At 39.7% G+C, this 14,784-nt stretch overlaps 1 protein-coding gene across 1 annotated transcript; it reads right to left on the reverse strand.

Annotated features, from left to right (window-relative positions):
* Positions 1-582: 582 nt before the first annotated feature.
* Positions 583-14,784, reverse strand: LOC311094415 (uncharacterized protein). Its single transcript, XM_084132377.1, has 2 exons — positions 6,970-14,784; positions 583-6,860 (listed from the first exon to the last, which is right to left on the reverse strand). The coding sequence occupies exon 1, from the start codon at positions 13,643-13,645 to the stop codon at positions 12,545-12,547; it is 1,101 nt and encodes a 366-aa protein (XP_083988503.1). The 5' UTR covers positions 13,646-14,784; the 3' UTR covers positions 583-6,860; positions 6,970-12,544.

A 14,784-nucleotide genomic window follows, 5' to 3' on the forward strand; every position in this document is an offset into this window, starting at 1 on the left:
CCACGTTTGAAAGCCATGCCAATGTTTCGGACTTTGGAGATGATGAAGACGAAGAATGTGTGTTATTCAACGAACAGTAATGTATGAGCCGGAATACACAGACGAAGAACTAATCGAGATGAATGCTAAAAGGGCAGAAAGAGAAAGAATTTCTGTAGAGACAACAGCAGCTGGAGATGCCGTAGAGAACCGGAACAGAACATCGGGAGACTGGTGGTGCCAGTGCAGAAAATGTATACAAATGCCGAAGGAACTTTTTGGTAACCATCTATTTGTTTTATTTTTACAATTTCGAAATGCACACCGAATCACCATGTTGCCAATTCCTTAGTTTACAATCGAATGTTTCAATATCGTTGTTCAAGGTTACTACTAGCTAGCTAGACGTCCCGACTGTAGTGCGCTTCTGTTCTGTGTTTACTTTTCGGCGCAGTACTAACGTTACTAACCGGAGCAAAGTAGAATTCCGCCGCTGCTGAGAAGCTAGTTCCTGTAAATGTAATGCGATCATTGAGATGCAAGAATAGTTTGATTTCTAACATTATTCTCTCAACAGACATTTACATCAATAGTCTGGCGTTATAATTGATTTGCTTTTGGTGTACTGTGGAGTGGGTAAAACTGTTTTTAATGGCAGGCTAGCAGATACCGTTGACTCACGCTAGCCTAGCACCGGCGAACTATGCAACTGGAAGGACTGGATAAAAAATGTTGAAAACTGTCTCCACTGATAAATAACACCCAGGCTAACTTGGAAATGAGGTCCGATGTCCAAAATCCTGAACCACCCCTTTAATACAGATCATAACATATGGGAATAAATGTAGCAAATCAAACCTGAGAAGTGTCCTCACTTCATTATAGTCTTGCATGAAAACTAATTAAAAGTCATTAACGAACCCCTGCTGAAAAAAACAATAGAAACCATTACATAATTGCTAATGGTTTTAATGATTATAAAGAGAACTGTATTGGTTTTAATGGAAACTGTAATGGTCCTAGTGGGTCTCTTTTGGTGATTTGCTTTCTTCTATTGGTGGCATGTTTTTTTCTATTGGATACCATTAAGGACCAATAGAACACCTTTGGCAACTTATAGGTTACATGTTGGTATCTACTGGACACCAGTATGAACCATTACGTCTCCAATAAATGTAGTGTTTTCTTTGGTTTGATGATATTAATATATAATTTGTTTGTCACTGATTTCCTGGACTGTTCCTCTGTTTAAGTGACAACTTTCACAGTAGAACTGAAATTCTACTTCCTCACAACTGTTTTTAAACACTCTGTTAAAAAGATACTTGGATCGAGGTACAACCTCTTGCCCAAACAATTTATTTATCAACTGCAGTAAATCATGTAACTGGCAACCAGTTATTTTATGCTTTGCTGCATGGCTCATAATCATGAGCATTGCCTCAGCTTGTGTGGTAGTTCCTGTGGCAGTCAAAGCAGTGTCCATGTCAGGCTGTAGGTCAATCATTGACACGGGATCAGGAGTGTTCTGCTTCATGCTGCCTGTCCTATGGTCTATCTCAGACTCTGACACTGTTCCACTGCATGCCTTTAAAAAAGCAACATCTCTGTTTAAGGTATAGTTGTGTGTAGGTCTGCTCATACACATATTCACGTAGGTGCATATTTATAAAAAAATAAAATAAAAAAAAACTTACAGACCCTCCAAAATGAATAATTAATCAAATACTTTGTTCAGTTTATAATTCAAAACTTAAAGAAGTGTGTACCTGAGAAAAAAAAAAAAAAAAAAAACAATTATCAGAACAAGCTAAACTAGTACTAAACTAGTTTTTGAAGGTCTACTTGAGCCTGGTGCAACGTCTACCTCACTACTGTACTCATCTGTCATCAGTTCAGCTGTTTTGCTTTGACCATTCTAACAATAATGTTACAGTTATGTTACAATTATGACATCTATGGTACAATTAGGTTACAATCATGACATATGTTACAATCATTACAATTATGTTACAATCATGGCATATATGTTACAATTATAGTACAATAGTGACATATATGTTACAATTATGTTACAATCATGACATATATGATACAATCATGCCATCTATGTTACAATTGTTACAATCATGACATACATGTTACAATTATGTTACAATCATGACATATGTGTTACAATTATGTTAGAATCATCACAATTATGTTACAATCATGGCATATATGTTACAATTATAGTACAATAGTGACATATACAGTATGTTACAATTATGTTACAATCATGACATATATGATACAGTCATGCCATCTATGTTACAATTATGTTACAATCATGACATATATGTTAAAATTATCTTACAATCATTACAATTATGTTACAATCATGGCATATATGTTACAATTATGGTACAATAGTGACACATATGTTACAATTATGTTACAATCATTACAATTATGATACAATCATGCCACCTATGTTTCAATTCTGTTACAATCATGGCATAATTGTTACAATTATGTTACAATCATGACATCTTTACAGAGACTGTGAGACTCAGTTTCACTACATGCCTTATAAATAGCAATATTGACATGAAAATTATAGCTGTGAGCTGGCTTATTGACAAACGTGCTTTGTAGGTTTATAGCTATTTCCATAACACTTTACAATATGGTTTTATTAGTTAACATTAGTTAACTACTTTAGTTTACCTGAACTAAGAATGAACAATACTTCTACAGCATTTATTTGTCTTATTTAATGTAAATTTCAACATTTACTAATACATTATTAAAATCAAATGTTGTGTTTGTTAACATTAGTTAGAAAATAAATGCATTTATTTCACAATACATTATCTTAAAGGGGTCATATAATGCCATTTTTGTACAAGTTAATATGATTATTTAGGGTCTAAATGAAAAGTTTGTAATATACTTTAATTAAAAATTCTCATTAGTATTGTAAGAAAACACTCATTTTACCTGGTCAAAAACAGCTCTGTTTTCAGCACGCCATTTAAGTGCATGTGTCTTTAAGTTAGTTATTAGTTAGACGCCATTCTGCTCCAGCGTATCAACAATGGCGGACTATGATGACAGCTCGCTCAGGGCAGGTCTGTGTTGAAACGCTGCTGTCAATTAACAATTGTAGACCTGCACAAGGATGGGATGGGCTACAGGACAATAGGCAAGCAGCTTGGTGAGAAAGAAACAACTGTTGGCGCAATCATTAGAAAATGGAAGAAGTTCAAGATGACGGTCAATCTCCCTCGGTCTGGGGCATCATGCAAGATCTCACCTTGTGGGGCATCAGTGATCATGAGGAAGGTGAGGGATCAGCCCAGAACTACACGGCAGGACCTGGTTAATGAGCTGGGGCCACAGTCTCAAAGAAAACCATTAGTAACACACTACGCCATCATGGATTAAAATCCTGCAGCGCATGCAAGGTCCCCTTGCTCAAGTCAGCGCATGTCCAGGCCCGTCTGAAGTTTGCCAATGACCATCTGGATGATCCAGGGGAGGAATGGGAGAAGGTCATGTGGTCTGATGAGACTAAAATAGAGCTTTTTGGTCTAAACTCCACTCGCCGTGTTTGGAGGAAGAAGAAGGATGAGTACAACCCCAAGAACACCATCCCAACCGTGAAGCATGGAGGTGGAAACATCATTCTTTGGGGATGCTTTTCTGCAAAGGGGACAGGACGACTGCACCGTATTGAGGGGAGGATGGATGGGGCCATGTATCGCGAGATCTTCCCTCAGTTAGAGCATTGAAGATGGGTCGAGGCTGGGTCTTCCAGCATGACAACGACCCGAAATACACAGCCAGGGCAACTAAGGAGTGGCTCCGAAAGAAGCATCTCAAGGACCTGAAGGATCTGGAGAAGCTCTGTATGGAGGAGTGGGCCAAAATCCCTGCTGCAGTGTGTGCAAACCTGGTCAAGAACTACAGGAAACGTATGATCTCTGTAATTGCAAAGAAAGGTTTCTGTACCAAATATTAAGTTCTGCTTTTCTGGTGTATCAAATACTTATGTCATCCAATAAAATGCAAATTAATTACTTAAAAAAACATACAATGTGATTTTCTGGATTTTTGTTTTAGATTCCGTCACTCAGTTGAAGTGTACCTATGATAAAAATGACAGACTTCTACATGCTTTGTAAGTGGGAAAACCTGCAAAATCGCCAGTGTATCAAATACTAGTTCTCCCCACTGTATGTTCATATGTATATTATCCTATAACTCAAGCTCTGAAACATATGAATGTACTGAGGCAGCAGCTGTTTATATATTCATGTATAATGATTGACAGCAGGGATGGATTACTGACCGGGCCTATGGGGCCAGTGCCCAGGGGCCCTTGCCTACCAAAACGTCTTACAGAACTGTTTTCCCATCCTGTTTAAAATTATATTTATTAGAACCACTCCTTGAGCTTATTTTTGTGTGTGAAAGGTATTGGAAAAATAACTATTTATTATTACAGCATAACTGCCCATTTTCCCTAAATTGAAGTGAGACTAAATTTTTAAACATTGCCTCATTTTTTATTAGCCTCATTTGCATATTTTTTTGTTGCCTAATTATAAATGATCCAACAAAATGGGCCTAGAGAGAGCTATTATTTAACTGTAAAAAGTAAAAGCGTATACCCTTCACTCTAGTTGTTTGAACGACTGTAAAAGATGCACCTTCAAATAAAAAAGGCAATTAAGTGTATATTGGAAATTACAGCTTTTTTTACTGGTCAAACCAAATTTTAGTAGCCACAGCACTCGAAACGACTGGTACAATCAGATTGTAATGCCTATCACAACTAGACTAGTGATGACAAAACAATTCACAGGATATTGTGAGACTATGAGGGGTGGACCTCAGTTCTTCTAGATTTGGGGGCAAGATATTTTCTACATTTTAATGCATAGAGTTCAGAAATATAAGAGCTCAAACCCATGTTCAGCAGGCAGCCTATGAATATAAATCAAACTTGCATCACAAGTGTAGGCTATTGTTATTCTCCAACCATTTGCTGACCAAACAGAATTTCATTAAGTTTAGTAACAACATGTAACAATGTTTACATCAATTAATTTGGATAAACATCAGGTACCGTATATAGCTACATAATTTTTCTCAAGGAAAAATCTCTCATTAATGCTGTAAACATACAGGGAGTTGATATTATTATTAAAGGTTGAAATTAACGTTTTAATATTTTAAATGATATGAGTAAAATTATGATATGTAATATAGTGCATATATTTAGCAAAAATACTCCTTTCTATAGGCCAAGTTAATTTTTCTAGCTATATGCTGTGGTCATGGCTTTTCTGAGGTAAACGTTACATTACGTGACATATTATTTTCCAGTTGTTTTATTGACCTATTTCCGTGGTTGAAGCACTAATTGAGTGATTGCATGAGACATGATACATTTCAGCAAGTTGTAGTTCATTCGAATTTATTTACTAACTAAAGAAGAGCTTTAGATCAGTTCACGTGCCGCTTGAACCGAGGTGCTACAGTGATCTGTCATGTCATATTAAAGAGCGCCAAAACGGTATTTATTGTTTATATTTCGTAATAAAATTGACATAATTTGAAAGCTGAAACTATGTTTCATATCAAAAGCAGGGGCGTTTCTAGGTTTTAAAAACATTAGGGGCTGAGCCCGAAACATCAGGGTCTGGGGTTATAAGATAACATGATTCGATACAGAGAATAATATTGTAGGCCTATATGCAGGGGGCAGCAGCCCTGGCACTGTAGCCACACCAGCCCACATTACCACAATTTTCCTGTAAATGTAATGCGATCATTGAGATGCAAGAATAGTTTGATTTCTAACATTATTCTCTCAACAGACATTTACATCAATAGTCTGGCGTTATAATTGATTTGCTTTTGGTGTACTGTGGAGTGGGTAAAACTGTTTTTAATGGCAGGCTAGCAGATACCGTTGACTCACGCTAGCCTAGCACCGGCGAACTATGCAACTGGAAGGACTGGATAAAAAATGTTGAAAACTGTCTCCACTGATAAATAACACCCAGGCTAACTTGGAAATGAGGTCCGATGTCCAAAATCCTGAACCACCCCTTTAATACAGATCATAACATATGGGAATAAATGTAGCAAATCAAACCTGAGAAGTGTCCTCACTTCATTATAGTCTTGCATGAAAACTAATTAAAAGTCATTAACGAACCCCTGCTGAAAAAAACAATAGAAACCATTACATAATTGCTAATGGTTTTAATGATTATAAAGAGAACTGTATTGGTTTTAATGGAAACTGTAATGGTCCTAGTGGGTCTCTTTTGGTGATTTGCTTTCTTCTATTGGTGGCATGTTTTTTTCTATTGGATACCATTAAGGACCAATAGAACACCTTTGGCAACTTATAGGTTACATGTTGGTATCTACTGGACACCAGTATGAACCATTACGTCTCCAATAAATGTAGTGTTTTCTTTGGTTTGATGATATTAATATATAATTTGTTTGTCACTGATTTCCTGGACTGTTCCTCTGTTTAAGTGACAACTTTCACAGTAGAACTGAAATTCTACTTCCTCACAACTGTTTTTAAACACTCTGTTAAAAAGATACTTGGATCGAGGTACAACCTCTTGCCCAAACAATTTATTTATCAACTGCAGTAAATCATGTAACTGGCAACCAGTTATTTTATGCTTTGCTGCATGGCTCATAATCATGAGCATTGCCTCAGCTTGTGTGGTAGTTCCTGTGGCAGTCAAAGCAGTGTCCATGTCAGGCTGTAGGTCAATCATTGACACGGGATCAGGAGTGTTCTGCTTCATGCTGCCTGTCCTATGGTCTATCTCAGACTCTGACACTGTTCCACTGCATGCCTTTAAAAAAGCAACATCTCTGTTTAAGGTATAGTTGTGTGTAGGTCTGCTCATACACATATTCACGTAGGTGCATATTTATAAAAAAATAAAATAAAAAAAAACTTACAGACCCTCCAAAATGAATAATTAATCAAATACTTTGTTCAGTTTATAATTCAAAACTTAAAGAAGTGTGTACCTGAGAAAAAAAAAAAAAAAAAAAACAATTATCAGAACAAGCTAAACTAGTACTAAACTAGTTTTTGAAGGTCTACTTGAGCCTGGTGCAACGTCTACCTCACTACTGTACTCATCTGTCATCAGTTCAGCTGTTTTGCTTTGACCATTCTAACAATAATGTTACAGTTATGTTACAATTATGACATCTATGGTACAATTAGGTTACAATCATGACATATGTTACAATCATTACAATTATGTTACAATCATGGCATATATGTTACAATTATAGTACAATAGTGACATATATGTTACAATTATGTTACAATCATGACATATATGATACAATCATGCCATCTATGTTACAATTGTTACAATCATGACATACATGTTACAATTATGTTACAATCATGACATATGTGTTACAATTATGTTAGAATCATCACAATTATGTTACAATCATGGCATATATGTTACAATTATAGTACAATAGTGACATATACAGTATGTTACAATTATGTTACAATCATGACATATATGATACAGTCATGCCATCTATGTTACAATTATGTTACAATCATGACATATATGTTAAAATTATCTTACAATCATTACAATTATGTTACAATCATGGCATATATGTTACAATTATGGTACAATAGTGACACATATGTTACAATTATGTTACAATCATTACAATTATGATACAATCATGCCACCTATGTTTCAATTCTGTTACAATCATGGCATAATTGTTACAATTATGTTACAATCATGACATCTTTACAGAGACTGTGAGACTCAGTTTCACTACATGCCTTATAAATAGCAATATTGACATGAAAATTATAGCTGTGAGCTGGCTTATTGACAAACGTGCTTTGTAGGTTTATAGCTATTTCCATAACACTTTACAATATGGTTTTATTAGTTAACATTAGTTAACTACTTTAGTTTACCTGAACTAAGAATGAACAATACTTCTACAGCATTTATTTGTCTTATTTAATGTAAATTTCAACATTTACTAATACATTATTAAAATCAAATGTTGTGTTTGTTAACATTAGTTAGAAAATAAATGCATTTATTTCACAATACATTATCTTAAAGGGGTCATATAATGCCATTTTTGTACAAGTTAATATGATTATTTAGGGTCTAAATGAAAAGTTTGTAATATACTTTAATTAAAAATTCTCATTAGTATTGTAAGAAAACACTCATTTTACCTGGTCAAAAACAGCTCTGTTTTCAGCACGCCATTTAAGTGCATGTGTCTTTAAGTTAGTTATTAGTTAGACGCCATTCTGCTCCAGCGTATCAACAATGGCGGACTATGATGACAGCTCGCTCAGGGCAGGTCTGTGTTGAAACGCTGCTGTCAATTAACAATTGTAGACCTGCACAAGGATGGGATGGGCTACAGGACAATAGGCAAGCAGCTTGGTGAGAAAGAAACAACTGTTGGCGCAATCATTAGAAAATGGAAGAAGTTCAAGATGACGGTCAATCTCCCTCGGTCTGGGGCATCATGCAAGATCTCACCTTGTGGGGCATCAGTGATCATGAGGAAGGTGAGGGATCAGCCCAGAACTACACGGCAGGACCTGGTTAATGAGCTGGGGCCACAGTCTCAAAGAAAACCATTAGTAACACACTACGCCATCATGGATTAAAATCCTGCAGCGCATGCAAGGTCCCCTTGCTCAAGTCAGCGCATGTCCAGGCCCGTCTGAAGTTTGCCAATGACCATCTGGATGATCCAGGGGAGGAATGGGAGAAGGTCATGTGGTCTGATGAGACTAAAATAGAGCTTTTTGGTCTAAACTCCACTCGCCGTGTTTGGAGGAAGAAGAAGGATGAGTACAACCCCAAGAACACCATCCCAACCGTGAAGCATGGAGGTGGAAACATCATTCTTTGGGGATGCTTTTCTGCAAAGGGGACAGGACGACTGCACCGTATTGAGGGGAGGATGGATGGGGCCATGTATCGCGAGATCTTCCCTCAGTTAGAGCATTGAAGATGGGTCGAGGCTGGGTCTTCCAGCATGACAACGACCCGAAATACACAGCCAGGGCAACTAAGGAGTGGCTCCGAAAGAAGCATCTCAAGGACCTGAAGGATCTGGAGAAGCTCTGTATGGAGGAGTGGGCCAAAATCCCTGCTGCAGTGTGTGCAAACCTGGTCAAGAACTACAGGAAACGTATGATCTCTGTAATTGCAAAGAAAGGTTTCTGTACCAAATATTAAGTTCTGCTTTTCTGGTGTATCAAATACTTATGTCATCCAATAAAATGCAAATTAATTACTTAAAAAAACATACAATGTGATTTTCTGGATTTTTGTTTTAGATTCCGTCACTCAGTTGAAGTGTACCTATGATAAAAATGACAGACTTCTACATGCTTTGTAAGTGGGAAAACCTGCAAAATCGCCAGTGTATCAAATACTAGTTCTCCCCACTGTATGTTCATATGTATATTATCCTATAACTCAAGCTCTGAAACATATGAATGTACTGAGGCAGCAGCTGTTTATATATTCATGTATAATGATTGACAGCAGGGATGGATTACTGACCGGGCCTATGGGGCCAGTGCCCAGGGGCCCTTGCCTACCAAAACGTCTTACAGAACTGTTTTCCCATCCTGTTTAAAATTATATTTATTAGAACCACTCCTTGAGCTTATTTTTGTGTGTGAAAGGTATTGGAAAAATAACTATTTATTATTACAGCATAACTGCCCATTTTCCCTAAATTGAAGTGAGACTAAATTTTTAAACATTGCCTCATTTTTTATTAGCCTCATTTGCATATTTTTTTGTTGCCTAATTATAAATGATCCAACAAAATGGGCCTAGAGAGAGCTATTATTTAACTGTAAAAAGTAAAAGCGTATACCCTTCACTCTAGTTGTTTGAACGACTGTAAAAGATGCACCTTCAAATAAAAAAGGCAATTAAGTGTATATTGGAAATTACAGCTTTTTTTACTGGTCAAACCAAATTTTAGTAGCCACAGCACTCGAAACGACTGGTACAATCAGATTGTAATGCCTATCACAACTAGACTAGTGATGACAAAACAATTCACAGGATATTGTGAGACTATGAGGGGTGGACCTCAGTTCTTCTAGATTTGGGGGCAAGATATTTTCTACATTTTAATGCATAGAGTTCAGAAATATAAGAGCTCAAACCCATGTTCAGCAGGCAGCCTATGAATATAAATCAAACTTGCATCACAAGTGTAGGCTATTGTTATTCTCCAACCATTTGCTGACCAAACAGAATTTCATTAAGTTTAGTAACAACATGTAACAATGTTTACATCAATTAATTTGGATAAACATCAGGTACCGTATATAGCTACATAATTTTTCTCAAGGAAAAATCTCTCATTAATGCTGTAAACATACAGGGAGTTGATATTATTATTAAAGGTTGAAATTAACGTTTTAATATTTTAAATGATATGAGTAAAATTATGATATGTAATATAGTGCATATATTTAGCAAAAATACTCCTTTCTATAGGCCAAGTTAATTTTTCTAGCTATATGCTGTGGTCATGGCTTTTCTGAGGTAAACGTTACATTACGTGACATATTATTTTCCAGTTGTTTTATTGACCTATTTCCGTGGTTGAAGCACTAATTGAGTGATTGCATGAGACATGATACATTTCAGCAAGTTGTAGTTCATTCGAATTTATTTACTAACTAAAGAAGAGCTTTAGATCAGTTCACGTGCCGCTTGAACCGAGGTGCTACAGTGATCTGTCATGTCATATTAAAGAGCGCCAAAACGGTATTTATTGTTTATATTTCGTAATAAAATTGACATAATTTGAAAGCTGAAACTATGTTTCATATCAAAAGCAGGGGCGTTTCTAGGTTTTAAAAACATTAGGGGCTGAGCCCGAAACATCAGGGTCTGGGGTTATAAGATAACATGATTCGATACAGAGAATAATATTGTAGGCCTATATGCAGGGGGCAGCAGCCCTGGCACTGTAGCCACACCAGCCCACATTACCACACAAACACGCGCATTGAAATGTGAGGTATTAGGGGGGTTCTAAAATTTGGATTTCTTGGACCTCCATATGTGCATTTTAAGGTGTTTGAAGGCCAAAAAATAGCTTTAAAAGCATGTCAGTGGGCAGTAGCATAAATTATTTGTCAAGCAGATGACAGATTCGTAACCATGAGAATGAGGATAAATGTTGTAATGAATGATCCACAGTACAAAATGGAAATGCAGAATGTTTCTACTTATTGGTGACAATACAAAATCACATATTCCAAACAGGAATGGCCTTAAATGAGAAATCTTTCAAGGATTATTTTGCATAGATGTTACATTTCATTCAAACACCAGTGCAATATTTTTGTGTCCAGAGGCAAATGAGCAATTTATATATTAGCATTAAAGATTGGATTCAGCAACTTTTTTCTTTTTAAAAGTTAGAAGTTAGAAAAAGTTGGTTTTCTTCTTTGATTAGTGCCAAACACATTGATTAACTCAAGAAATAAAAAAGTTGCTGAAACCAACTTCGTGGGCTGGTGTGGCTACAGTGCCAGGGCTGAATTAATCATGTTATCTTATAACCCCAGACCCTGACGTTTCGGGCTCAGCCCCTGATGTTTTTAAAACCTAGAAACGCCCCTGCATAGAGCCTTAAAACATCTCATCTGACAGAGGACTGTGCGGCGGTGCTGACTGCGTTATTTTTGTATTTTTTTAATTGCTGTGAGATTGTTTGCTGTTATTGCGCAAATTTACTTGGTTACTAACGTAACCTCAGTTCCCTGAGATGAGGGAACGAGTATTGCGTAAGGCTAGCTTACGCTATGGGAAAACCTCCTTTTCTCGAGAATACTGAAGTTACACTTTTAAAACGCATTACAGCTGCACTGTGAGCACAACTGAACACGAGAGAGGTCATTGGCTGTGCTGCGGCCACTGCACGAACCTGTGGCGAGGCGGCTCTGACGCGAGAACCAATCAGATCGCTTTGCGCGTCATAGCCTGCCAGTATGGACGTGGTCAGAGGCTATATATTGGCGAGACTTGCCTAGGTACTTCAGGTTTAAACAACTGAAGCGACCTCTGATCCAAGCACAGTAGCACGGCAGGCTACGCAATACTCATTCCCTCTTCTCAGGGAACTGAGGTTACGTTAGTAACCAAGTAGTTCCCTTTCGAGAGGTCTCTCGTATTGCGTAAGGCTAGCTTACGCTATGGGAACCCCTTGCAAAACGCTGTGCGTGCTGACTTCGCTTTACCTTGACCAAGCATATGTATGAATCACAGAGAAGCATAATCCTAATATAAGCCGGTGAAGAACGGGCTTCAATATTGGATAACTAGGAACCTTTGTTCATGGTACAAGGGATACATAGTGGCCAGCTAAAGCGGCGCCAGGTGTGTATGAACCCTAAGATATCGTGGGGGTGCTTAACACTTTTTATACTGAGAGAACCTTGGCCTGTAAGTCGGGTACCTCCAAGTTATAACTTTACAAATGTGGACGGCGAGGCCCAGCCAGTCGCCGCACAAATGTCCTCAATGGGTATTCCACTGGACCAGGCCCACGAAGAGGCCATGCCTCTTGTGGAGTGAGCTCTGATGCCCAAGGGGCAAGGAAGGCCCTTGGATTTGTAAGCTAACGCGATAGCATCTACTATCCAGCGCGACAGTCTTTGCTGTGTAGCAGCCAAACCTTTAGTGCGACCGCCAAAGCATATAAAGAACTGCTCTGACTGCAGGGCGCCCTTACAGGGTGTGTCACTCTCATCGTCTGGCGAGGAGAGAGCAGCTAGGGAAATGACCTGTGCTCTGAATGGAGTGGAGAGCACTTTAGGGACATAAACGTGCCTCGGTTTAAGAACAACCTTGGAGTCGTTTGGCCCGAATTCTAGGCAGGAAGCACTTATGGATAGCGCTTGTAGGTCACCTACCCGCTTGACTGAGGCGAGTGCCAGCAGAAAAGCAGTCTTGAGCGAGAGCGCCTTCAGGTCCACTGACTGAAGCAGCTCGAAGGGGGAACTCTTCATGGCCTCCAGAACCTTAGAGAGATCCCAGATAGGCACGGATGGGGGTCGCGGAGGGTTTAGCCTTCTAGTGCCCCTGAGAAAACACACAATGAGTTTGTTTCTTCCTAACGGTTTGTCTGCTATAGGAGCATGAAACACTGTTATGGCCGCCACATAGACTTTGAGCGTGGAGGGGTTGCGACCCGCATCCAGCAGCTCTTGCAAAAATGTGAGCACACTTGGTACTTCACATGTCTGAGGGTCTACGTTTTGTGCAGCGCACCACCCAGCAAACACCGCCCATTTCTGAGCATACAGGCGCCTCGTTGAGGGCGCTCTTGCTTTTGAAATGGTCTTCAGCACCTTATCCGGGAGATGCCCAGGTACCCGTTGAGGGGCCATGCATGGAGGGCCCATAAATCTGGACCGGGGTGTGAAATCGTTCCCCTCGCCTGCGTGAGGAGGTCTCTGCTCAGGGGAATCGGCCAAGGGGCTGTTTCCAGCATTTGTAAAAGCTCTGGGCACCAACACTGGGTTTTCCAGAGGGGGGCTATTAACAGCACTGCACACCTGCATTCCCTTATTCTCTTGATGACCTGTGGTAGCATCGTGACAGGGGAGAATGCGTACACAGGGCGGCTCGGCTAATCGTGGGTGAGCGCGTCTCTGTTATTTGTAAAAAATATTAGGCAGTGAGCGTTGTCTTCTGAGGCGAAGAGATCGACCTCCGCCCTGCCGAAGGCATCCCAAAAGAGTGAAGAGACCATTGTGGGTGAAGAGACCATTCTCCTGGGAGAACATTGCGTCTGGATAACATATCCACACCCTGGTTCAGAACGCCTGTTACATGCGTCGCCCTTAGCGAGCGCAGGTTGTGATGGGACCAAAGAATGAGATTCTCGGCCATGTAGTGCAGGTTGTGTGACTTGATACCACCCTGGTGATTTATGTATGACACCACTGCCCTGTTGTCCGTCCAGACAAGGACGTGGTGGTCTTTTAAGTATGGGAGAAAGGCTCTCAAAGCCAAGGCTACCGCCCTCATCTCTAGACAGTTTATATGTAGGCGCTTCTCTGGGTCTGACCATAGACCAGAAACGGGCCTGCCCTCGTAAAGGGCCCCCCCAGCCTAAGCTGGAGGCATCTGTCGAGATTGTTTTTCTCCTTGAAATCACACCCAGTCTCACACCAGACCGATACCAATCCGTTGAGTGGGTCCTCGTCGGTGAAGCTGGCGAGCCGCGCCCGCAGAGTGGAAAGATCCATATCATCACATTCCAGGCAGCCACCCTTCGCGAGTCGGCAAGTGGTCACGGCCCAGACAGGAATCGCACAGAATGTGGCGGTCTCCACCGACGAGTGGGCCTCTAAACGAGGCGCAGGTAGTACGAGGCATTTGGAACAACGCCTTCGGAAATATATTTTTTTAGAGTGTGGACGCAGCGGCAAACACACAAAAAGCAGTGAAAAGGATATGCGCGCCGGATGGCACAGCGACACGGCTTGCTGAAGGTGGCGAAGAAGCCGGCATCCTCAGAAGCTCTGTCCCGCTGCGTGGCGTTTCGACGGCGGTGAATGCTTCCGTATTCCGGAGGTCAGCGAAGTGGAGAAGTCGCTGAAGGAGTAAAATCTGAAGTACCTAGGCGAGTCTCGCCAATATATAGCCTCTGACCACGCCCATACTGGCGGGCTATGACGCGCCAGGGCGCCAAGCG

Source organism: Abramis brama (genome assembly GCF_963993115.1).
Source record: "Abramis brama genome assembly, chromosome: 13".
In the NCBI taxonomy this organism is placed as follows: domain Eukaryota; kingdom Metazoa; phylum Chordata; class Actinopteri; order Cypriniformes; family Leuciscidae; genus Abramis; species Abramis brama.